Consider the following 27,434-nt stretch of genomic DNA (forward strand, 5'->3'; position numbering starts at 1 on the left):
CCAAGTACACTACATCTACCGGTTCACCTTTATCCACATGTTTATTAACTCCTTCAAAAAAGTGAAGCAGATTTGTGAGGCAAGACTTGCCTTGGGTAAAGCCATGCTGATTTTATTCCATTAAACCATGTCTTTCTATATGTTCTGTGATTTTGATGTTTCGAACACTTTCCACTATTTTTCCTGGCACTGAAGTCAGGCTAACCGGTCTGTAGTTTCCCAGATTGCCCCTGGAGCCCTTTTTAAATATTGGGGTTACATTTGCTATCCTCCAGTCTTCAGGTACAATGGATGATTTTAATGATAGGTTACAAATTTTTACTAACAGGTCTGAAATTTAATTTTTTAGTTCCTTCAGAACTCTGGGGTGTATACCGGTCCAGGTGATTTACTACTCTTCAGTTTGTCTATCAGGCCTACCACATCTTCTAACTTCACCGTGATTTGATTCAGTCCATCTGACTCATTACCCATGAAAACCTTCTCCATTTTGGGTACCTCCCCAACATCCTCTTCAGTAAACACCGAAGCAAAGAAATCATTTAATCTTTCCGTGATGGCCTTATCTTCTCTAAATGCCCCTTTAACCCCTCGATCATCTAACGGTTCAACTGACTCCCTCACAGGCTTTCTGCTTCGGATATATTTTTAAAAGTTTTTACTGTGAGTTTTTGCCTCTACGGCCAACTTCTTTTTAAATTCTCTCTTAGCCTGTCTTATCAATGGCTTACATTTAACTTGCCAAGTACATTATCCTATTTTCTTCTCTTGGATCCTTCTTCCAATTTTTGAATGAAGATCTTTTGGTTAAAATAGCTTCTTTCATCTCCCCTTTTAACCATGCCGGTAATCGTTTTGCCTTCTTTCCACTTTTCTTAATGTGTGGAATACATCTGGACTATGCTTCTAGGATGGTATTTTTTTTTTTTTTTTTTTTAACAACGACCACACCTCTTGCACACTTTTTACTTTTGTAGGTGCTCCTTTCAGTTTTTTTCTAACTATTTTTCTCATTTTATCAAAGTTTCCCTTTTGAAACTTTAGCAAGAGATCCGTGGATTTGCTTACTGTCCCCCTTCCAGTCATTAATACAAATTTGATCATATTATCATCACTACTGCCAAGCGGCCCCACCACCGTTACCTCTCTCACCAAATCCTGTGCTCCACTGAGAATTAGATCTAAAATTGCTCCCTCTCTCGTCGGTTCCTGAACCAATTGCTCCTTAAAGCTATCATTTATTCCATCTAGGAACTGTATCTCTCTAGCATGTCCCGATGATACATTTACCCAGTCAATATTGGGGTAATTGAAGTCTCCCATTATTACCACACTACCAATTTGGTTAGCTTCCCTAATTTCTCTTAGCATTTCACTGTCAGTCTCACCATCTTGACCAGGTGGATGGTAGTATACTCCTATCACTATAGTCTTCCCCAACACACAAGGGATTTCTACCCATAAAGATTCAATTCTGCATTTAGTCTCATGGAGGATGTTTATCTTGTTGGACTCTATGCCATCCCGGACATAAAGCGCCACACCTCCTCCCGGGTGCTCCTTTCTATCATTACAATATAATTTGTACCCCTGTATAGCACTGTCCCATTGGTTGTCCTCATCCACCATGTCTCTGAGATGCCAATTAAGTCTATGTCATCATTCACTGCTATACATTCTAATTCTCCCATCTTACTTCTTAGACTTCTGGCATTAGCAAACAAACATTTCAAAGTTTGGTTTTTGTTTGTATTTTCATCATGTTTTTTAATTGATAGGGATAAGTTAGAATTTTTTTAACTCAGGTGAGTTTTTAATTACAGGCACTTGGACTACTTTTCTTATTATTGGAACCTCACTGTCGGGTTGCCCTAATTCTAATGCATCATTAGTATACTTTGAAGATACCTCTCTCTGAAACATGTGCTGCTGAGCGACTGTAGGCTTTCCCCTTTGTTCTTGTTTAAAAGCTGCTCTATCTCCTTTTTCAAGATTAGCGCCAGCAGTCTGGTTCCACCCTGGTTAAGGTGGAGCCCATCCCTTCGGAAGAGACTTCCCCTTCCCCAAAAGGTTCCCCAGTTCCTAACAAAACTGAATCCCTCTTCCTTGCACCATCGTCTCATCCACGCATTGAGACTCCGGAGCTCTGCCTGCTTCTGGTTTCCAGAACCTCCCTCCCACATTTTCCTATGTCGCTGGTGCCCACATGTACCACGACAGCCGACTCATCCCCAGCACTGTCTAAAATCCTATCTAGGTGACACGTGAGGTCCGCCAGCTTCGCACCATGTAGGCATGTTACCAGGCGATCCTCAGGCCCACCAGCCACCCAGCTGTCTACATTCCTAATAACCGAATCACCAACTATGACTGCCGACCTAACCCTTCCCTCCTGGGCTGTAGGCCTTGGGGAGATATCCTCGGTGCGAAAGGGCAATGCATCACCTGGAGAGCAGGTCCTTGCTACAGGATCCTTTCCTGCTGCACCAGGTTGATGCTCTCCAATCATGAGACCGTCTTCCTCCAAGGCAGCACCAGGGCTGCCAGTCTGAAGTTGGGACTTGGCTACTATGGTCCCTGAAGGCCTCATCTATATACCTCTCTATCTGCCTCAGCTCCTCGAGGTCTGCCACTCTAGCCTCCAGAGATCGGACTCGTTCTCTGAGAGCCAGGAGCTCTTTGCATCGCATGCACATGTACAATTTCTCACCGGCGGTTAAAAAATCATACATGTGACACTCAATGCAAAAGACTGGGAAGCCCTCCTGTTGCTGCTGGACTGCTGCCTTCATCTCAATTTTGTTCAGTTCCTAGTTAAGTTTTAGGTTGCTGTGGGAGTAGGAATATGTCTAATTAACGTCCTTTAAAAGTATTAGTGAATTCACTATGGGGGTCATTTTCAAAGGAGTTACGCATGTAAATGTGACATACTATCGTAGCAATTTTCAAAAGCTATTTACTCGAGTAAAGTGCACTTACTTGAGTAAATCCTATGGACAATTCAATGGCATATATTGTAGCAATTTTGAAAAGCCCACTTACTTGAGTAAAGTGTATTTACTCGAGCAAAAACCAGTTTTGCTCGAGTAAATGCTTTTTAAAATCTGGCCCTATATGTCTGGTAGTGGCCTACAGGGGACTGATCAAACTCTCAAAGTTTTTGTTGGGTTTTTTTTTTTTTTTTTTTGTGAAAGTGGCACCTGCCTATAAATTAAAGGATGAGCTAGGGGTGGGTAGGCGAGGGTGGGAGGGTTGCAAAATACAAACAGTATAACTTCAGTTAGTCAGCCAGAGTGACTCACTGCTCTCTTGATTAACAAATGTTGGTACCTATTCAAATCAAATCACACTACCTCAACACCTTTCCAAGGTGAGTAACTGAACTTTTCTACCTTTTTACTTAAGTATACACTGCTCTTAGCTTATTTCTACCTTTTTTTTTTAATACAAAACACTCAGTTCTGCTTACTAGCTGCCTTACAGACTATATAAAAATACAGTCCAACTTGTTTATTCTCTACCTTACTAACTATTAAAAGCACACACACACTAAATAATATTTCCAAATAGTTAACTTTGCCCAATACTTTTAAAAAAGACACTGTCCCAAGCAAAAACTTACTGATTCCTTTCAGCCACCAGCAAGGTGATCCTCTCCTCTTAATGATCTATAAAATCATGAGTGGAGTGGAACAGGTAAATGCAAATCAGTTGTTTACCCTTTCAAAAATAAAAAGAAGACTAGGGGAGACTCCATAAAATTATGAAGTAGTACATTTAAAACAAATCAGAGAAACATTTTTTCATTCAAAGCACAATTAAACACTGGAATTTATTGCCAAAGGATGTGGTAAAGGCAGTTAACATAGCTAGGTTTAAAAAACATTTGGACAAGTTCCTGGAGGAAAAGTTCATAAACCATTCTTAGTCAGGTGGACTTGAGGAAAGCCATTGCTTATCTCTGGACAAAAGCAATATAGAATCTATCTTTTGAGATCGTCAGATACTTGTGACCTGGCTAGGCCACTGTTGGAAACAGGATATTGAGCTTGATGAACCCTTGGGTCTGACTCAGTATGGTGGTTCTTATGTTCTTAAGTCTGCAGGCAAGTTAATGTTAAAAATACTAGTTAGTATTTTCTGTTTAATCCATTTTCCTTTTCCCCTGCTTGTAGTTCACATATTGAATTTTCTCATGTTCACTACTCCTCCTCTTTAATAATAAACTTTTTAAATGTAAGCTCTATGTCTGCAACTGGTCGGTGACCACAGTATTTTTGGTATGTGTAGCTATCCTTTCTGGGAACTAATTGACCTCCTGCCCCCCCCAGGTTTTTGGGGAATTGAAGTATCTCCAGAAACTTCCAGGGAAAACCTTGTGGGCAGGATATTTGCTCAAAGGCAAGTGGGAACCCAGTTAGTGGGTGGGTGGCTACCAGTGGAGGAACATGCACAAGTAAAACAAGAGCAGTGCTTTTCAGCAACTTCAAGTGGCCAAAGTGGATGTTAGGGGTAGTGCTAAGGCAGGGCTTCCCAAGCCTATATTAGGGACTCCACAGCAGTCAGGTTTTCAGGATATGCACAATGAATATGCATGAGATAAATTTGCATATACAGTCTCCATGATATGCAAATTTGTCACATGCATATTCATTGTGGATATCCTGAAAACCCAACTAGCTGTGGGGTCCCCAGGTCAAGTTTGGGATGCCCTGTGCTAAGGCATTATCAGGCCAATACAGAACGGTGCGCTCGACCAAGTGTACTGATTGCCCCCGTTTGGACGCGCGTTTTTGACACGCTATTATTACCCCTTATACAATAAGGGGTAGTAATAGCGCGTGGAAAATGCACGGCCAACCCCCCCTGAAACTAATAGTGCTCATTCACCCGCAATACAGAAAGCAAAACATGCGGCCAAGCCACACTTTTTACTCTTGGAAATTAACTCCTGCCAAAGGCAGGAGTTAATTTCAGACAACACAGGGCAAGTGTACAGAAAAAGCAGAAAAAACTGCTTTTCTGTACACCCTCTGACTTAATATCATAGCGATATTAAGTCGGAGGCCCCAAAAATAAAAAAAAAAAAATTCTTAAAAAAAAAAACAATCTGCCTGCAGACGCTCAATTTTGCCGGTGTCCGTGTTCCGAACCCATGGCTGTCAGCGGGTTCGACAACCGACACTGGTAAAATTAAGCGTCGGCTGTCAGACCTGCTGAAAGCAGTCGCTTCCGCCAAAAAGGAGGCGCTAGGGATGCACTAGTGTCCCTAGCGCCTCCTTATTAGCTAGGGCCCTAATTTAAATACTGAATTGCAAACCCAGGAGAGGTGCCTGGGCGAGTGTTGGGAGAGCGGGTGCTCGCCACAAAGCGCCGGCTCTCCCGCGTAGTTTACTGTATGGGCCTGTATGTGAGAAGTAGTTAATAATTACAGATGATCTGCAACATTTCTAACTTTCCTTTTACTATTTAAGAAACAAACATCTGACAAATATGAAATTGTAAATGTTTTTAGCAGTGCTACTGCACAATAAGTGCTTTTTAAGGACTACAATAATATATCCACAAATATTGAACAATATAAAACCTCACTTACATAATGTAATAAATGTCATGATGAAAATTTGTGTGCCTTGGCCCAAAAAGACAGACAGTAACATTCCTTTCTTTGGAGGCCTAAATATATCTCCATGGACTAGCTTCCAACCAAACTCCTCTTGGGCATCCTCCTATGTATAAGAAGTGAGCGACAATTAAGCACACACAAAATGTAAGCAAAGAAAGTACAAGAAGCTGACAGCAGTGAATTTTTGGTTATAACCTGATGGATAGCAGTTGGTAGAATTATCATTGGCAGTTTTTGTTAGTTTTCCCTGCAATTTCATCTTAGTTACATGACAATTTTAGTAGATTTATTTCCATTATTGTGGTGCACAACATCAAGCTCTGCTTCTCATTTTGGAAGTACTACCAGGATTATGGTTCCCTTACCATATTTTCCCTTTCAGTAACAGTATAGCAGCAAGACAAAGATCCAGGTCAGTATAATTTTTGTGAGCAAACATTTGGCTCATGCCACAGTACAAAATGTTAGCAAACTTTATTACCTTGTATCAAAATACAACCACAAAATATTATAGTCCCCATTATGGTACTGTAGGCAGACAAAAAATGACTATAGATGTATGAATAAAGTCAGAGTTTTGCAACTTACTCTGTCAGGTTATAGCTGAAATAAAAATAAAACTGGGCACAATATTTTCCCTTTAGATGCCTAAAATGCATTAGCTTTGAATAAACTGCTAAAACAGATTTTCTAACAAATGTTTTACGCCAAACGCTCATTGGAGAACGCATCATAATTCCCTATGAATGTGTGTTCTAGAGCATTTAGATCCACCATAGTACATCAGCATTTACAGAGGGAGAAAATTTCAAAGAGTGCACTGTTGCACGATAGAAAGAAAGCTCTACCTTTCAGACAAGGCAGAAAGGCTTGAAAAATTTTGGCCAATTAACAGTTTTGCCATGGTTTGCCCACCATGTGAAAATATGGATTTTGGCTCACCCACCCTATTCAGATGAACATAGGGCAACCAATGTCAGCAGCAGATGAAAGGTCCAATAAAACAAATCTGAAGGCGGTCCCACGTAGCCAAGGCAAAAAACAACAAGGGGACAACCTTATGCCATGGAAACATTTTATTAATATATTCTATTAAAGAGCCTGACTCCGGCCGGGTTTCGCCAAGTAAGGCTGCATCAGGGGCTAAAAATCAAAATAAAAGATATTTAAAACAATCAATAAAATTACAAATCCATATTTATAATTTTTTTTAAATTATAATAAATGTTATAAAAAATATTTTTTAACTCACGTAGCTTCTGATGAATGTGAAACTATATAAACATACTTATGTAGTAACAAAGTGACAAACCAAAGCCTAAATCTACAATTGAATTATACATAATTAGAAAAACAAAACTTAGACATGACAATCATATAGCAAACCATACCATAATTAACAGAAAAAAGAAAATTATTCCTTACCTGCTAATTTTCGTTCCTGTAGTACCATGGATCAGTCCAGACAGTGGGTTATATCCCCCGACCAGCAGATGGAGTCAGAACAGAGTTTGAGAGCGTCAGCATATAGAGTAGTGCACCCTCTGCTGGAGCTCAGTATTACGCATAGCAAAGCCCAAAAGCAAAAAACACAACATTTTGGATCCAGAACCGTTCCCAAAGAGGAACAGAGAAAGATATAAGTAAACAAACGGTCAATGGGACCAGCAACAGTCAACTTGTGAGGAGCTGTGAACAGTAACAATAATCAGAGACAAACAGAATAAAAGATACCTGGAAGAATCCGAGCAGGACTTAATGAAACTCCTAGTGGCGGGCGTCTGGACTGATCCATGGTACTACAGGAACGAAAATTAGCAGGTAAGGAATAATTTTCTTTTCCCTGTACGTACCTGGATAAGTCCAGACAGTGGGATGTACCCAAGCTTCCCTAAACCGGGTGGGGTCCTGAGAGACCTGCTCGGAGAACCTGATCGCCAAAAGAACCCGTGCACTGAGGCGCCAGGTGTAGTCTGTAATGTCTGGAAAAAGTGTGCAACGACTTCCATGTCGCCGCACGGCAGATTTCCTGGGAGGAAACAGAGCGAGATTCCGCCCAGGACGCCGCTTGGGATCGCGTGGAATGAGCCGAGACGCTGCGAGGCGGCACCCGCCCCGCCGCAATGTAAGCGGATGAGATGGCGTCCTTTATCCAGCGAGCAATAGTCGTCTTGGATGCCTGAGAACCTCTCCTCGGTCCTGACCAGAGGACAAACAAATGATCGGATACCCGGAAGGCATTGGTAACCTCCAGGTAGCGGAGCAGTCCCCGCTTGACGTCCAGGAGCCGGAGAGACCGGGGTTCCTCTGGAGCAAACGCTGGAAGCTCCACCGTTTGATTGACGTGGAAGGCCGAGACCACCTTTGGTAGGAAGGGTGGCACCGTACGAAGGGAAACCCCGGAGTCGGAGAAACGCAGATAAGGGTCTCGGCAGGACAAGGCTTGAAGTTCTGAAATCCGGCGAGCAGAAGAGATGGCTACCAGGAAAACCGTCTTGAGGGTCAGATCCTTGAGGGAGGACACCCTCAGGGGTTCAAAAGGAGGGCCCGATAGCATTCGCAGCACCAAGCTGAGGCTCCAAGAAGGGAAAGGATCCCTGACCGGTGGCCGCAGGTGTTTGGCACCCTTCAGAAAACGTGCGATATCCGGCTGAAGGGGTAGAGAGCAGTCCTTCTGTACCAAGATATTCAAGGCCGCCACCTGAACCCGGAGCGAATTATAGTCGAGACCCTTATCCAGACCATCCTGTAGGAAATGAAGGATCAGCGGGACAGTCGCCTCCATAGTTTGGACTCCACGGTCGGAACACCATGCTTCGAAGACCTTCCAAACTCGAACGTAAGCGACGGAGGTCGAAGGCTTGAGGGAACGAAGCATCGTTGAGATCACTGTCTCCGGGTAGCCTCTGTGGCGGAGACGGCGCCGTTCAAAAGCCAGGCCGCAAGACAGAAGAGTTCTGCCTGCTCGAAAAATACCAGACCCTGGCGCAGAAGATGAGGAACATGGGACAGGCGAAGTGGGCCGTCCACCGTCATCTGAAGTAGATCTGCGAACCATGGCCGACGGGGCCATTCCGGGGCGACGAGAATTACAGTCCCTCGATGATGTTCCAACCTGCGGAGAACCTTGCCGACCAGAGGCCAAGGAGGAAACACATAGAGCAGTTGATCCAACGGCCACGGAAGGGCGAGGGCATCCACCCCCTCCGCGCCGCGCTCTCTTCTGCGGCTGAAGAAGCGTGGAGCCTTGGCGTTGAGAAAGGTCGCCATTAGATCGAGGCGTGGAGTCCCCCAACGACGGATGATGAGATGCATTGCCTCGTAGGAGAGAGCCCACTCGCCGGGGTCTAGCTGTTGACGACTCAGGAAGTCTGCCTGAACGTTGTCCACCCCGGCGATGTGAGAGGCCGCTATCCGGACGAGATTGCTCTCCGCGCACTCCATCAGGGGAGTAGGCTCGAGGGAGACATGCTTGCTTCTTGTCCCCCCTTGCCGACTGATGTAGGCCATGGTGGTGGCATTGTCCGAGAGGATCCTCACCTCTCTGTGTCGCACCAGGGGAAGAAAACGCTGGAGAGCGAAACGCACGGCTCTCGTTTCTAGGCGATTGATCGGCCACTTTGCCTCCTCTGGCGTCCAAGTCCCTTGAGTGGCGCTTCTTTCGCAGATGGCGCCCCATCCCGCGAGGCTGGCATCGGTAGTCACCACCACCCAATTGGGAACCTCGAGCGAGACTCCCCGAGCCAGATGCGAGGGGACAAGCCACCAATCCAGACTTTTCCTGGCTAATGGTGGAAGCGGCAGGATCACCTGATACTCCTGGGAGACTGGTTTCCAGCGGGATAGTAGGGACGCCTGCAGTGGACGCAGGTGTGCAAACGCCCAGGGTACCATGTCGATGGTGGAGGCCATTACTCCCAGGAGCTGCAGATAATTCCAGGCGGTTGGTTCTTCCAGAGCCGAAAACCGAGACAAGTGCTCTCTCAGGGCTTGCGCCTTGTCCTGGCGCAGGAACACCATCCCCCGCCGGGTATCGAAGCTCGCCCCTAAGAAATCCAGGTGTTGCGAGGACACAAGGGAACTATTTGGAAGGTTCACCACCCAGCCCAGAGAGCGTAGGAATTGTACTACTTTGGCCACTGAGGTCTGACCATGTGAGAAGGACTTCGCTCGAATCAGCCAGTCGTCTAGGTACGGATGTACTAGGATACCCTCCTTGCGGAGGGCCGCCGCCACCACTACCATGATCTTTGTGAAGGTCCGAGGTGCGGTCGCCAAACCGAAAGGAAGCGCCTTGAACTGAAAGTGTTGACCGAGAATCTTGAAGTGAAGATACCGCCGGTGAGCCGGCAGGATGGGAATGTGTAAGTACGCTTCCGAGAGGTCCAGTGAAGCAAGGAATTCTCCCTTGTGCACTGCGGCAATCACAGATCGGAGAGTCTCCATGAGGAACCGGGTGATCCTGAGGGCCTTGTTTACCTCCTTCAAGTCCAGGATGGGGCGAAAGGAACCGTCCTTTTTGGGAACGATGAAGTAAATGGAATAGTGGCCCAAGCCCACCTCGAAGGGGACGGGAACGATGGCCCCTATTTCCTGCAGTCGGTCTAGTGTTTGTTGAACCGCTATCCTCTTGAGATCCGAACCGCAGGGGGAGAAGATGAACCGATCCCTCGGGGGGCGGACAAATTCCAAGGCGTAACCGTCTCTTATGGTGTCCAGCACCCACTGGTCCGTGGAGATAACTGCCCACTCCTCGTAGAAGTCCATGAGGCGGCCTCCGATCCGGGGAGGTGAGAAGTGGGCTCCTTTGGCATCATTGGGATGACTTTGTGGGCGGAATTCCCTGCCCTGGACCCTCTCTCGCGGGCCTCCGCCCACGAAAGGAACGAGACCAAGGCTGGGGTCTTGTCTGCTGTGTCCGGGAAGCGGACTGTCGGTAAGACCTATAACGTCGCTGTGCCCTGGCCCTGGTTCTACCGGAAGAAAATGATCTGAAGGAACGCTGTCTATCCTCCGGCAGCCGATGCACCGAATTTTCCCCCAGTGACTTGATGATCTGATCCAGATCCTCTCCAAATAAGAACTTCCCCCGAAAGGGGAGGGAGCCAAGGCTCGACTTGGAGGAAGCATCCGCTGCCCAGCTGCGAAGCCACAAGAGCCGTCGGGCTGCAACAACCGAAACCATGGACCTCGCCATTACGCGAAAGAGATCATACAGGGTGTCCGCCCCGTATGCTATGGAAGATTCCAGCCGGTCCGCCTGGGCGGCCTCTTCGGGGGGGCAATTCCTGAGAGGTGAGAAGCTGCTGTACCCAGAGTAAGCTGGCCCTTTGCGCGAGCGAACTGCACATCACGGCCCGCATACCCAGGGCGGAGACTTCGAAGACCCTCTTGAGGAAGGTCTCTAGTTTACGGTCCTGTGTATCCCGCAGGGCCGTTCCACCCGTGACCGGGATGGTTGTCCTCTTGGTCACTGCCGACACCGCTGAGTCCACCTTGGGCACCTTAATAAGATCCAAAAAATCCTCAGGGAGCGGGTATAACTTTTCCATGGCACGTGTGACTTTCAAGGATGCCTCGGGAGTGTCCCACTCCCTGGTGAGAAGCTGTAGGAAGGACTCATGAATAGGGAAAGCCCTTGCTCTAGGACGGAGGGCGGCAAGTACTGGATCTCCTTTGCGAGACGAGGTGGCGACGGCAGGAGCCACAGGGATCAGCGGATCTGGAGGTGGGTCGAGGTCCAGCTCCTGAATAATGTGGTGGATGAGTTCATCCAGCTCTTCTTTTTGAAAAATCCATAGGGCTCAAGGGTCGTCCCCCTCCGTATGTCCATCCGGATGCGCCTCCGGGGGTTCCGGGGAGATGTCTCTCACCGGCGAAGTCGCCCCCGTGGTACGCCGGGGTGGCAAGGAAGAGGGACCCGGCAGGGATCCAGGCGTAACGGACGAGGCGGTAAGACCAACAGCAAGTTTAGGAACCTTGGGGGGAGGGGCCCCCAGGGGATTAGGCGCCTGCGCTCCCATACCCTGCAAATAAGCTATGTGCATTGCCAGAATAAAGTCAGGTGAGAAAAACGGAGAGCTGATTGGAATCCCTGGGGGGGGACCGTCCTGGGAGCCCCGGTCGGGCAAACCTCCCGCCGGGGGCAAAGCCTGTTGAGAGCCAGTGCAACCAATCCTGTCTGCATCTGGGAGCGAGTCCGTCTCACGCTGACCCCCTAAAATGGTCGCCGTTCCCGCCAAAGGCGGCGTCGTGGCCGGCCCGCGCCACCCGGGCTGAGGAGGAGGCAGGTCCGAAATCGCACCGGAGGACTGCAGGGTGCCTTCCCCGTCGGGGAAGCACTGCTCACAAAGCCCCTCCCTCAGAAATTGATTTCCTGGCTCGCCGCAGGCCTCACACCTCGAGGACCGCGGCATGTCAGCACCGGGAAAAAGAAAAGCCTCGGGGGGGGGGGGGGGGGGGGGGGGACGGACCAAAGACGAGCTAGTGCCGCAGGGGGGCCTGGAAATGGCCCTAACAACCCGCCGAAGGGGTCCAGTAACTGCGGGGAAAAACCCCCGTTTTAGTTGAGCACACACCCACGGGCGGAGCTTGCGAACCGCGGGACCCCCAACGACGCGTGGAGCGGCCGGAACCACCGGCATCCACGGGGCACCACCAAAAAGAAGCAAACCTGTGGAGAAAGAAACTCAAAAAACTTCCACTTACCCCAACGGAAGAGGAAAGGAGTACAGAATAGAGAAGGCAAAGCCACAGACACACGCCTCCTCAAAATTGAAAACTTTTTTTTTTTTTTTTTTTAACTTTAAGGATCCAAAATGAAGAGAAACATAAGACAGGGAAATACTGTGGAGAAAAAGAAAGAACTAACTAAAAATGAAGAAACCCTGTCAATCTGGGGGAGCTAGTGGATCCCCCCACTCGCATCTGCTGGAGTCAGAAGAATACTGAGCTCCAGCAGATGGTGCACTACTCTATATGCTGACGCTCTCAAACTCTGTTCTGACTCCATCTGCTGGTCGGGGGAGATAACCCACTGTCTGGACTGATCCAGGTATGTACAGGGAACATTTTTTGAACAAGACAATTATTATATTGCATGAGCTATATCTGCCATGAAAATATTTGTTCCAAGTAAATATTGGCTAAACTGTAAAAATTAATCCATAATCTAATTTTACTTTCATATAGTAAGACACCATAAAAAAAGAATGGAAAAAGGAACAAAATGTCAATCTAGAGTTCTTATGTAATCTAAAACTCATACGATCGTATTACCTTTATTAAATCAAAAACAAAACAGACTGACTAAAACTGTATGGAAAAAATGTCATAATAAATACCTTAGTTATGCGAGCTTATCGGTCTAGATCAGTGGTTCTCAACCTTTTTTCTGTCGGGACACACCTGACAGATGGTTCTCACATGCGTGACACACTGACCCATGATCGTCACAGGGCTAAATGTAAAAGTACAGTTTGCATCCACGGGAACCCCCCTGATCCACAATAATGGATGTAAAGCAGAATTATGACATTCCCCATACAACTCATCCTACAAAAAAGATATTCTGGTTCTGGTGTCATCTCAGTAACAGCAACTCAAACTCCTTCTACTTCCAGGCTCAATAGCCCTACTTATGAAAAGACAGCAGTTTACCACCAATGCATGTCTTCTTGAGAAAACACAACAAATAAGACTGATAAAACTCTTACATCCTAGTAAAATATCTCGGTAACAGACACAGAACCGACCTAACATACTCCCAGGATCTGTAGTAATGCACATAAACTAATCTGCACACAGTTACACCTGTATTATGGAATACACTCAAACAGGAGCAACCCTATCTATGAAAAGGCAACACTACAAATATTAAATCAGGCCCTAAAAACCAATACACCTCTTATTAGGAAAACAGAACTAGCAGGCAGCTATAGGTCCCCACACGGAAATAATTGTAAAACTATACTAAGAAGCAGAATAAATGTTTCACAACAACTATGAACAGAATAACATCCAACAATTAAAAACTCATAAAAACTATTAAAAATTCTCCAAACACCAATAAAATATTTCAAAAAAAAGCCGACACATCACATAATATTAAATAATTAAAATGGCAGTCAATCAAGAAAAATAAACTTAAAAAGCCACCTTTTCTTACCCCCTCCAGCAGCTCTCCTACTCCTCTTCCATGCAGGCTGTAGCACACACCAGAAGCAGCAGTAGTGGCTAAGCTCTATACTCATGGTCCTCTTCCTTAGGGCCCATGTCTCTCACACACACACACACCATACCAGTCATGCCCCCATGACCAGTTTCTGTCTCTCACACACCAATTATCTCCCAAACAGTCTTTGACAAACACACCAGTCACCTTCCTGAACAGTTTCTCTCATGCCATACACACACACAGGCTTCCCACTCCCGTGTTCCACTTACATATATGGGCTTCTCACTCTCATAAACACTTTCTCTTTCTCACACACACTCACCAGTCTCTCACTCCCATGCTTGTTCTCTCCACATGCACAGGCTTCGCATTCCCATAATCACTTTCTTTCTCTCACACACATACACAAACACACACACCAGTCACCTGATCTCTCTCAAGCATACACACACACAGGCTTCCCACTCCCATGCTCTCTCTCACATAATCAGGCTTCTCACTCCCATGCTTTCTTTCACATACACCCCCACAACACCAGGCTTCTTACTCCCATGCTTTCTCACATACCCAGATTTCTCACTTCCATGCTTTTTCTCTCTTTCTCTCACACACACACACACATCCCTGACTGTCTCACACTCTCACATACACATCAGTCATCTCCTTGAGCAGTTACTTTCATTGTCTCTCACATATACACATACATCAGCTTTCTGACCAGTTTCTCTCAATCACACACATGCTCTTGATCACATACATTCTCTCACTTACACACAGGCTCTCAATCACACACACAGGCAGGCTGGCTGCTTCTCTCTCTCTCTCTCTCACTTCCTCTCCCCGCCCCCCCCCCCCAGCACAAATGGTAGCTGCAGCAGCCTCCTCCTCCAGCCCCCGCAGGCCAAGAAGAAAGAATTCCATCGACCGCGGGAGCCTCATGCTGCTGTCTCCTTTCCCGATTACCGGCTGCTTCAATTGCTCGGGGGCCGATGCTGCAGCGGCCGCTGCTACTTTATCACACGGCACAGTCTTTCTCCTTCCCGCGCACCGCGTATCACTTCCTGTTCCGGGTCACGGGGGGGGGAGGGGGGGCAGGCGCGGGAAGAAGAAAAGGCCAGCCACGGGTGCTACAGCTTCTTTTAGTACTGCTGCCGTTCCCACTGGGCTTGAACGCATTGATAGCCCGGCGGCAATGGCAGCTGGGAAGAAAGAGCAGCGGGAGAGACCGGGAACACGCGACACACCAGCCGGTGCTTGGCGACACACTAGTGTGTCGCGACACACCGGTTGAGAACCGCTGGTCTAGATACTGAATTTCCTGCGTCACAGCTTAAGAATGTATAAGCAAGTCCTCGAATTATTTAGAAAAAACAAAACAAAAGAGGGAGACAGTAATATCTATAATTATTCATTGAACACCAATTTAAAGTATCAAACTAAATTATTGTAGTCAGTATGGCTACAACTGATACATGTCACGTAAATATTGCTATCAAAATCATAGGCTTAAACGGCCAAAGTAATACTGTACTTTAAAAGATGTTCTTATAATACCACTGTCCAAGTAAATATTATTGTCAATACAACTATTGATAAACAAGCAACCACTGTAATAAACCAATATATTATCAAGATTTACCTTCCAAGTCAGAAATTCACCAATATCAAAATCGCTGCTTGAAATGTTAGAAACTAATCGCTTCTTTAGCTTTGTTTATATTGGTTTTACTCGAAAAATCCGCGCGAAAACCAAAATGACGTCACATCCTCAAAAGAGTGTCAATCATGTCTATAACAACTTTATTGTAAGCGCAAGGACATCTACTAAACAATGAAAAATAATTTACTGTTGCGGCAAAAAGAAGGGGTCAGTCAATAAAAAAACAATACAGAACTATAAAAAGTATGCAAAGAATTCGACAAATTTAATTACATGTCATCCCTATCACAGACAAAAAATGGGGAGACAAATCATCTTAAATTTTAAAAGCACGAACTATTAATAAATCTCATTTATACCAATAGATCTAAATGTAATATATGTCATCCTTGAACGGAATAATAATTATACAGCTATATTTACATTATGTGGATAACAACAAACTAGTCCTTAGACTTATACTTTAGCCAATACTACTGGAATTAGATTACTGCACACTTATCAGTACAGATATAGCCAAGTATCTTATCATTGGATATCAGTAATAAAATCAATTTACAGACTGACAAAATCAAATATTTACTTAGTTTTACACTAAGAAAAAATTATTTTAAAAAATCAGTACATACAGATTTTAAATATTTTAAAAATTTTTTATAATTTTTTATCTTAGTGTAAATCTAATTAAGTAAATATCATTTGATTTTCTCAGTCTGTAAATTGATTTTATTACTGACATCCAATGATAAGATACTTAGCTATATCTGTTAATTATGGTATGGTTTGCTATATGATTAAGTCATGTCTAAGTTTTGTTTTTCTAATTATGTTTAATTCAATTGTAGATTTAGGCTTTGGTTTGTCACTTTGTTACTACATATTTATTTTATTTATTTATTTAGGTGTTTTTATATACCGGGATATGTTGGGAACATCATCTCGGTTCACAAATAACTAAAACTGCAACAGGCTTTACAGAGAACAAATTAAACAGTGGAAGTAAATAATGTAAACCATGAACGACATTTGAACAGTTAACATGATATGCTATATAGTTAACAGATTATAATGGGAAAGATAATTCAATGTAAGCATGTAAGTATGTTTATGTTTATGTTTATGTAGTTAAAATTTATTTTATAAAAAATTTTTTTATAATTTTTAAAAAATTATGAATATGGATTTGTAATTTTATTGATTGTTTTAAATATCTTTTATTTTGATTTTTAGCCCCTGATGCAGCCTTACTTGGCGAAACTCGGCCGGAGTCGGGCTCTTTAATAGAATATATTAATAAAATCTTTCCACGGCATAAGGTTGTCCCCTTGTTGTTTTTAGCAGCAGATGAAAGACAGACAATGAACATTGGCAGGGGCTATGGAGCACATTTGCAAATTTACATTAAAAACAAATTATCCTTTCTGTACTGGTATCAAAGCTAGGCAGTCACTACAGGCTGCACAGAAACATAACATAGGTGCAGGATGATAAGAGCTGTCTTTATTGGTGTATGTGAGAGTTCCACACACAGTATCAAAACATGGAACAAAATCCAATATAGAATTTAAAAAGGTAGTGGCTAGAACACCAAAGGATAACCAGGTCACTAAGAAAATGCCAATTAGCATCCTTGCTTTTTTACAGACATAAAAAAAAAGTTTGTATTACCCAAAGACTGCACTCATTAAGGATTTCTACCACATGCTGAAAATGAGAGAAAATTTTCTGCCACTAGGGATTTTAGAACCATAAAGAACCTGAATACACAGTTTATAGGATTTAATCCTACTTTGCATATGTATCTTCTCTTATTTATATTACAAAATCTATCATTTTCTACAATTTTTATATGAAAAGAAAACTTTGTATTGATTTTTGCCCCACATGTCTCAGGTGCAATGCAGACTGCTGCTCTATGGCTTTGCGGAGATGAGAGAACAGCAATTATAGCCATGAGCCTCCAGGCTTAGGGCACAACATTTTCTTCCTATTAGTAACATCTTTCATTATTCAGAGACTCCAAATTTTCATCTCTGTGACATTTATTTATTTAGCATATTTTATATACCTAGGTATAGCAGAGTTACCTTCACTCCGGTTTACAGTTACAACAACCTGATACATTTAAAGTGATTTAACAGCAAACACTGTAAAAACTGGTATAGAACATTAGCATAAACAGATCACGAAATACCATATAATAGGTAAAAGAAGAAATCTGAGTTCAAATCATGTAAGGGTCATCTGCTATAGAACAAAAGGGAAGGATTCTGGGAGTCAGAAAGAAAGTTAGTCAAAGGTGGGAGATTGTATGACGGATGGAGGGACACACAGGGAGAGATCTGTGGAATTATCCTTTATAATCTTTGAGCATGCAGTATGTGAGAGTTTGGCTGAGTAGCCAGGCTTTAAGGTCTTTTTTAAAAGATTTTATGTTTTCTTGGGCGGTCAGGTGAATAGGTAACGAATTCCATAACTTCGGGCCAATGATGGAAATGGCTCTGTTTCTTGTGGAGGACAGTTTGGCATGTGGAAGAGAAGGAATCACTAATTGGAGTTTACTTGATGTTCTTGTCGTGCGAGGTGATCTATGAATATGTATAATGTTATCCAGGGCTGTGTAGTCTGCTTTATAAATTGCTTTATGAAGAATTGTGAGAACTTTGAATTCTATTCTTTTCTCTATCGGTAGCCACTGTAAATTGTTAAGGACGGGGGTTATGTGGTCAGATTTTCTTTTACCCGTCAGGACTCTGGCAGCCACATTCTGCAGTAACTGCAAAGGTTTTAAGGATGTTTTAGGTAAGCCAATCAGGAGAGAGTTGCAATAGTCCAAACTGGTAAAGATGAGGGCTTGTAGGACGGTTTTGAAATCATGGGGGTGAAGCAACGGTTTTAGGTGTTTGATTACTTGTAGTTTATGAAAGTCCTCTTTTGTTCATGTAGTAATGTGTTTTTTGAAGTTTAGTTCATTGTCTAACCATATGCCTAGGTCTTTTACGTTGTCTTTAAGTTGAATGTGGATGTTGTCAATTTGGAAGGGTGGTGTGGTTTTTGATTCAGAGTTTTTTCTTATGATTAGAATACATTCAGTTTTGCTCATATTTAAGCATAATTTTAGGTTGATTAGCATGTTTCGGATTGCATCAAGATGTGAGGCTGCTCTTGACAATGCATCTTCTACGGAGGAAATTATTGGAATGAGGATTTGTATGTCATCAGCGTACATGTAGTACGTGATACCTAGGCTTGATAGGAGATGGCATAAAGGTATAAGGTAGATATTGAATAGTATGGGTGATAGTGCCGATCCTTGTGGCACTCCTGTCTCGAGGGGGATAGCGTTGGATGATTTGTTGTTGTAGGAAACTTTGAAATACCTGTTTTTAAGGAACGATGTAAACCAACTAAGAGTTTTGCCTGCAAGCCCAATGGATTCAAGGCTAGAAATAAGCTTTTTGTGGTCCACTGTGTCAAAGGCTGTAGAGAGGTCCAGGAGGATCAGTAGGTACCCTTTTTTGTTGTCAAATCCTCTTAGTATGGTGTTAGAAAGGTTGAGTAGGAGGGTTTCTGTACTGTGGTTTTTCCTAAATCCATATTGGGTGGGATAAAGTATTTTGTTGTCGTCTAGATGTTCGTTAAGTTGTTTCAGGACCGCCTTCTCCGTCAATTTAGCAAAAAGGGGTAGGTTCGAGATTGGGCGGTAATTGTTTAGGTCTTCTGGGTTGAGGTTTTTTTTCTTTAGTAAAGGTGTGATTGTAGCGATTTTTAGCTTGGTAGGGAGCTCGCCTTCCTCGAGTGATTTGTTAATGATTGCTGCGACTGTCGGGGCTAGTGGGTGAGCAATTTCCTTTAGTACACGGGTGGGTATGGTGTCCAAGTCATGACGCGCTGGGTTGATTTTTCTCATCATTTTTTCCTGTTTCCATATTAGAAATAGGTCTGAAGTCAAGCCATGGAGAAATGCTGTTTGTTGATATTTGAATGCTTGATGTGGTGTTGAGGGAATCAGTTATTTTGGAGATTTTGTCCTTAAAGAAGATAGCTAAATCTTGGCTTAAATTTTTTTTTAATACGGTTGCGTTGGAGTTGCAGTTATCGGCAATGAGGTTGTTTACTATGTTGAACAAAGATTTGGATTTGTTAGTGGAGTTTATTATTTTTTTACCGTAGTAGTCATGTTTTGTGTTTTGGATTGATTTTTTGTAGGCAGCTAGTTGTGTGCGGTATCTCTGTTGAGATACGGGCAGTTTGCTTTTTAGCCATTCTTTTTCAATTTTCCTGAGGGCCGTTTTCATGGTTTTTTTTTAGAGTGGTGTTGAACCAAGGGTTTTGATTTTCTTTTTTGTTCTTTAGTCGTTTGACTTTCTCTGGGTTAATGTTGTTAGCGGTTTTTTCAGTGATTAGAGACCAGGATTGGATAGCGTTATTTATGTTTGATAAATCTAGATTCGCTAGTTGATGTCCCAGCTCTTGAAGGAGAAGATCAGTTTGTGTGTCATTTTTTGTTGGGTTGTTGTAATTCATTTGAGTCTTGCATAGTAAGAGATGGTGATCAGACCAGGGGACTGGGTTATATGAGATGGAAGTATCTGTGAAGAAACTATTGGTGAAAATCAGGTCCAGTGTGTGACCTGCTTTATGTGTGGGGTTGTTCACTTGAAGGAAGAAATTTAAGCTTGATAGCATGTCTAGTAGAGTTTCGCAGCTAGGTGAGTTGGGGTTGGCATCTGTATGGAGGTTGAAGTCGCCAAGGATGATAGTTGGTTTTTTCATGTTGATGTTTGTAATAAGAAACTCAAGGAGTGGAGAGATGTTGCTATCTAGAAGTTTGGGTGGACAATATACAAGGCAAATTTGCAGGTATTGAGAGTCGAAAAGAGCTAATTCATATTGTTTAGGGAGGTTATGTGGGATCATTTTCATTGAAAGGTGTTTTTTTTATAAGAAGTAGTATACATATACATAGAAACATAGAAGTGACGGCAGAAGATGACCAAACGGCCCATCCAGTCTGCCCAGCAAGCTTTCACACCTATTTGTTTTCATACTTATCTATTACTCTGACCGCTGAGGTCAGGGCCCTTATTGATAACTTTTTGGTTCCAATTCCCTTCCACCCCCACCATCGTTGCAGACAACAGTGCTGGAGCTGCATCTAAGTGAAGTATCTAGCTAATTGGTTTGGGGTAGTAACCGCCGTAATAAGCAAGCTACTCCCATGTTTGTTTACCCTGCCTGTGCAATTCAGTCCTTGTTGGTTGTCTGAATATAAATCCTCTTTACTTCATTCCCCCCTGTCGCTGAAGCAGTGAGCTGCGCTGGATATGTATTCCAAGTGAAGTATATATAAACTCATGACTATTCATTGGGAATATCTGAACAGTCCGATTTGGTTAATGTTAATGAGCACTGTGTTTATGGAAATCCTGCATTACTATTCTAAATGGCCTTTAAGAAGACTTTGCTTTTTACAACTACAAATTGCAAGTCAATACAAAATAAATAAATAAGGGAGTCATGATCATTGCTTACAAATGAAACTAAAGATGATAGTACCATACAAGAATGAAAACAAGACAAGCAGTGGCCAAAAATGAGAAAACAAAAGATGTAAAAATCAAAAAATAAAATAAATTTAGGTGAAGATCATACTTGCCAATTTCCTTTTCTTCAGTCCTACCTTCCTGCCAATAGATGAAGTTAAAGACAAATTTTCTAAGCTGTCTATGTCTCTTAAATGCTAGAGGAACAGAGCACTTAGCCAGTATTTTGTGACCAAGCTTTCAACAAAATTACCCCAATAGAAGCTTCCAAATGACTACAGCAAGTAAACAATTCTTTGTTTTTTCTTATTGCTCTCTTTTTCTTTTAATAAACAAAATCTGCAGTGAAACAACAGTACTTTGATCCCTCAACCTGGTACCCAGTTCTAATTCCAGAGTCACATTCTTTCTGGGTGTGTCCTGGATTGATCTGGTAAGACTAAAGGAAAGGAAATTAACGATATGTACAAATTTCACCATCCTCAGCTTCTCTACCAGACCAGTCCAAACCAAACCAATGGAATATACCCTCCCTCCCTTACACTGGGTGGAAGACAGCCAATGTGACTCTCAGAATTCCCATGCCAAAAGAGTCTCCCCCTTGCCCTGTCAATCCAGTCAATAGTGCCTGGAAAAGGAATGTAAGGAAAACCACACCACCACTCTGCAAATGTCCCCGGGTGACATTCTCCTACATTGTGTCCAAGAAGCAGCTTGTATGAGTGCTGAGTGAGTATGAAGTCCATCTGGAACTTTCCACCCCCTGAGGTACACTGATGCAATAACCTACTTGATCCATCTCACAATTGTGGCTTTAGAAGCTGATTTGCCCTTCTTTTAACCACCAAACAGAACAAACAACCCCCTCCAATTTGTGGAAGCAATTAATATAGAAACATAGAAATGACGGCAGAAAAAGAACAAACAGCCCATCCAGTCTGCCCAGCAAGCTCCCACATATTTTCCCATACTTGTTTCAATGACCTCCAAGTTCAGGGCCCTTGTTGGTAACTGTTTGATTCAAGTTTCCTGCCACCCCCTGCCGCTGATGCAGAGAGTAATGTTGGAGTTGCATCAAAAGTGAAGCATAAGGCTTAATGGTTAAGGGTAGTAACCGCCACATCAAGCAAGTTAACCCGATGTTTGTTTACCCAGACTGCACAGATCAATGCCTTGTCAGATGTTGTCTGAATGTAAATCCTCTTTTCCACATTTTCCCCTGCCGTTGAAACAGAGAGCAACGCTGTTTATGCATTCAAAGTGAAGTATCAGGCTTAATTGGTTTAGGGTAGTAACCGCCACAATAAGCAAGCTACCCCCACGCTTATTTGTTTACCCAGACTGTATAGTTCAGTCCTTGTTGGTTGTTGTCTGAATGCAAATCCTCTTTTCCACATTTCCCCTTGCCGTTGACGTAGAGAGCAATGTTGGAGTTGCATTAACTGTGTGAAGGCTTATTGAGTAAGGGTAGTAATCTCCAGGTAGTACCCAACAGTCCAGCAAGCCACCCCCATGGCTCTTCTCTCCATTCTCATCCTCTAGCCTTTATGGATCCACAGTGTTTATCCCATGCCCCTTTGAAATCCTTCACAGTTTTAGTCTTCAACACTTCCTCTGTAAAGGAATTCTAGGCATCCATCACTCTCTCCGTGAAGAAATACTTCCTGACATTGGTTCTGAGTCTTCCTTCCTAGAGTTTCAAATCATGATCCCTAGTTCTACTGATTTTTTCCCACGGAAAAGGTTTGTTGTTGACCGTGGATCATTAAAACCTTTCAAGTATCTGAAAGTCTGTATCATATTACCTCTGCTCCTCCTCTCCTCCAGGGTATAAATATTTAGGTTCTTCAATCTCTCCTCATAAGTCATTTTATGAAGACCATCCACCTTTTTGGTCGTCCTTCTCTGGACCGCATCCATCCAGTCTCTGTCCCTTTGGAAATACGTTCTCCAGAACTGAACACAGTACTCCAGGTGAGGCCTCACCAAGGCCCTGTACAAGGGGATCATCACTTCCTTTCTCTTACTAGATATTCCTCTCTATGCAGCCCAGCATTCGTTTGACTTTAGCTATCACCTTGTCACATTGTTTCGCTGACTTCAGATCGTTAGATACTATCACCCCAAGGTCTCTCTCCTGCTCCGTGCACATCAGCCCTTCACCACCCATCAAATACAGTTCTTTCGGATTTCTATAACCCATATGCATGACTCTGCACTTCTTGGCATTGAATCTAAGCTGCCATATCTTCGACCACTCTTCCAGCTTCCTTAAATTCTGTCTCATTCTCTCCACTCCTTCCGGCATGTCCACTCTGTTGCAGATCTTAGTATCATCCACAAAAAGACAAACCTTACCTTCTATCCTTTCCGCAATATCGCTCACAAAGATATTGAACAGGACCAGTCCCAATACCGATCCTTGCGGCACTCCACTTAACACCGCTCTCTCTTCAGAGTAAGTTCAATTTACCATCACACATTGTCTTCTGTCCATCAACCAGTTTGCAATCCAGGCCACCACCTTGGCACTCACTCCTAAGCTTCTCATTTTATTCACAAGCCTCCTGTGCCGGACTGTATCAAAAGCTTTGCTGAAATCCAAGTAGATGACATTGAGTGTTCTTCCTCAATCCAATTCCCTAGTCACCCAATCAAAAAAGTCAATCAGATTTGTCTGACAGGATCTTCCCCTGGTGAATCCATGCTTCCTCTTGTCCAACAAATCTTGTGATTGTAGATAGTTCACTATTCTTTCTTTCAGCAGCAACTCCAATACTTTTCCCACCACTGAGGTGAGGCTAACCAGCCTGTAGTTTCCAGCCTCCTCTCTGCTCCCACTCTTGTGAAATGGGACCACCACCACTCTTCTCCAATCACTCAGCACCACTCCTGTTTCTAGGTATCTATTGAACAGGTCACGCAGCAGACCTGCCAGCACATCTCTGAGCTCCTTCAGTATCCTGGGATGAACCTCATCAGGCGCCATGGCTTTGTCCACTTTCAGTTTTCCTAGCTCTTCCCATACATTCTCTTCTGTAAACGGAGTTTCATCTACTCCACTCCCCTCCAGTTTCTTGTTAACTAGCGACGGTCCTTCTCCAGAATCCTCTTTAGTGAACACCAAACTGAAGTATTTGTTTAATATTTCTGCCATTTCTTCATCTCTCTCCACACATTGATCCTTTTCACCTTTCAATTTCACTATACCACTTTGGACTTTTCTCCTTTCTCTGATGTATCTGAAAAATGTTTTGTCACCTTGCTTTACCTCTTTGGCAATCCTTTCTTCCGCTTGACTTTTTGCTTTCTTGATTACTTTCTTAGACTCCCTCAGTTCCACCAGATATTCTTCCTTGTGATCCTCCCTTTGAGATCCTTTATATTTCTTAAACGCTGTTCTTTTAGCTTTTATTTAATCAGCCACCTCCTTTGAGAAGCAGATAGGTTTCATTTTTCTTTGCTTTTCTTTACTTTTCTAACATTTAGATTAGTTGCCTTGGTAATTGCTCCTTTTAGTTTGGTCCACTGTTCCACATCTCTCATTTTCTCCCAGCCTTCTAGTTCTTCCTTCAGGTAATTCCCCATTTCAACAAAGTCCATGATTTTGAACTGCAAAACTCGGGTCTTTGTGTGACTTTTCCGTATCCTACTTATGATATGAAATCATACAGTTTGATGATCACTGGTACTGAGGTGGGCACCCACCCGGACATTAGAAACATTATCTCCGTTAGTGAGTACTAAATTGAGTATAGCTCCCTCCCTCATGGGTTCCATTACCATTTGTTTGAACAGAGCCCCTTGCAGGGCATCCACTATCTCCCTACTACTGTTAGATTCTGCAGAAGGGATTCTCCAGTCTACATCTGGCAGATTAAAATCTCCAACAATCACTTCTCCTTTCTTTCCCATCTTTTGGATGTCTTCAACCAGATCTCTGTCAAGTTCTTCCATTTGATTTGGAGGCCTGTAAACCTCTCCAATAAAAACAGAAGCCCCATCATCTTTTTTTAGGTCGGCCCATAGTGCTTCTTCTTTGTCCCATCTTCCTTGCAGCTCAGATGCTTGGATATTATTTTGACAAAGAGCCACTCCTCCCCCTTTTCTGTTCTCTATGTCCTTCCTTAACAAGTTTTAGCCCAGTATGGCTGTATCCCAATCATGAGATTCCGTGAACCATGTCTCCCTGACAGCAACAATATCCAAGTCCGCCTCCACCATTAGGGCTTGCAGATCTGGGATTTTATTGCCCAAACTACGAGCATTTGTGCTCATAACTTTCCAGCTTTTCTCGTTAAGGTTACTGCTTTTCTTGGACTCCTTTTGTGACTTATTTAGCTGACTTTTGTTATCCACTTCACCCTTTTCCTTTGCATTTGTATTTGGGGGTGCATTCTAATTTCCTTCTGCCACCCCCGACATCTAGTTTAAATGCCTTATGAAACAGGATTTAAATTTATCTCTTAGGATGCTTTTTCCTGCCACAGACAGATGTAAACCATCTTTGACAAAGAGCTTTTTACTGTTCATATATTTTAATAAGAGACTCCTCAGACCCTTGACAATACTTCTAAAACACCAGAAGTAAGATGACCTGGTTTAAATGAAATTGAGAAGACCATTGGCAGAAAAGATGGCACCAGCCTGTCACCTTTTCCTTTGAAAAGATCAGAAAATGATCTCTGCAAGAAAGAGCATGAATCTCAAAAACCCTTGCCAAGCATGTTGCTACCGGGAACTTCAAGGTCAGATCCTCAGAGGCTCAAGAGGAGATGTTGACAGTGCTCTGAGAACCAAATTAAGATTCCAGGGGAACACTATCTGGCAGAATAGAGACCAGATCTGTTTAACTGCTGAGAAAGATGTGACATATCCAGATGATACTCCTTGAATCCTTCCTTTGAAAAGGTATAGCTGCTGCTTGTACCTTAATGGAATTGAGCTGCCACACCCTCTCAAAAACATTTAAAGGAAAGAAAAATATAAGGGAGAGCCTCTTTCCTGGGACAAATAGCTTGCCTCTGACACTATGTCTCAAACACTTTCCATACTTTAACTTAAGCTAAAGAAGTGGAAGGCTTCCATGTCTTCAGAACATTAGCTATTATTGAAGAAACACTCCTCTCAAACTTGCCCACTTAACAGCCAAGCAGTAAGCAAATAGTGAGGGGGTCCTCCATTACTGTCGGACCCCGATACTGCAGCTGTCTACCTTGAAGAACCTTCAATGGATTTCCCAGTCTTATCTGCATCAGCTTGGCATACTACGGATGTCTTGGCTAGTCTGGTGCCACCAAAATGACCAGGCCTGGATGTCTCAATCCTCTGAATTACTTTCCATACTAGAGGCCATGAAGAAAAATGCAGTTTGACAGCCAAGAAAGATGCATCAGGACATCTATCCCTTTTGCATCCAACTTCCCTCCTCTGCTGAAGAGTTGTGAATTGGCATTCTCTCTGGTAGTCATGGGATCCATCAGCGGCCTACCCCATTTCTCCACAATGAGATTGAAGGTCACCCTCTCCTAGTTCCCATTCTCCTGGGTCCAGAGAATGCTGCTCAGATATTCTGCTTGGGTGTTTTCTCATCCTGCAATATGAGCCGTAAAGGCCAAGTGATGATATCTTATTTTAATAACAGCACTGTCTCCTGTTTCTCACTTGAGAGCTTTTTGAGCCCCCACTCCCCTTTATGTTCACATACACCACACCATTGTGGCACAGTTGAATTTACCTCCTGACCACCTTCCCATGAATCACCTGTTGGAAGTGATTCATAGCCAACCAGAGTGTTCTGGTTTCGAAATGATTTAATTAACCACTTTGCCTTGATAGAGGACCACAGATCCTGTGCTACTTGATCCATACAATGTGTTCTCCAGCCCCAAAAACTTGCATCCACGATAGTAACATAGCATTGTAACATAGCAATGATGGCAGATAAAGACTAAATAGTCCATGCAGTCTGCCCAGCAAGTGGCTTAAGTTAATCACTGTTCCCTCTAAGCTGTGCGCGTGCACACAGGTCATGAATCATGCGCACTCAGCAAAACATGATGCACCTAAGAAATCCCAATATTATTTGCATTATATTGGCTTGAAGTCACAAATTTGAACTTGGCTTGTAATATGTTGCACAAGAAAATGTTTGCGCACACAATCTTTCAAATATTTGAAAAAACATTGGTAGTAACTGCCTCATTGTGAGGGTTACTCCCATGCGTTCTATTAAAGATAGTAACTGATGCGCCATGCAGGTCATCCCCATATGTTCCATTAAGAGTAATAACTATCACTTCTTGCAGGTAGCCCCCGTGTTTTCTGTTAAGAGTAGAAGCTGCTGTGCTGTTCAGATTACTTTCCATGCAGAAATGTTACACCTAAAGTTAACATAGGTTATCCCTTTTCTTAGTTTTCAACCTC

At 43.4% G+C, this 27,434-nt stretch overlaps 1 protein-coding gene across 5 annotated transcripts in view; it reads right to left on the bottom strand.

The window, feature by feature from the left end:
• The window catches only part of LOC115094582 (transmembrane 9 superfamily member 2-like), a 467,181-nt gene that overhangs the window by 188,029 nt on the left and 251,718 nt on the right, over positions 1–27,434 (bottom strand). For all 5 annotated transcript variants that reach the window (XM_029607790.1, XM_029607789.1, XM_029607788.1 and 2 more), the window contains exon 10: positions 5,597–5,729. In XM_029607790.1, the coding sequence (XP_029463650.1) occupies positions 5,597–5,729 (133 nt within the window). The remainder of the gene's footprint in view (positions 1–5,596; positions 5,730–27,434) is intronic.

Source organism: Rhinatrema bivittatum, chromosome 6 (assembly GCF_901001135.1).
Source record: "Rhinatrema bivittatum chromosome 6, aRhiBiv1.1, whole genome shotgun sequence".
Lineage (NCBI taxonomy): Eukaryota > Metazoa > Chordata > Amphibia > Gymnophiona > Rhinatrematidae > Rhinatrema > Rhinatrema bivittatum.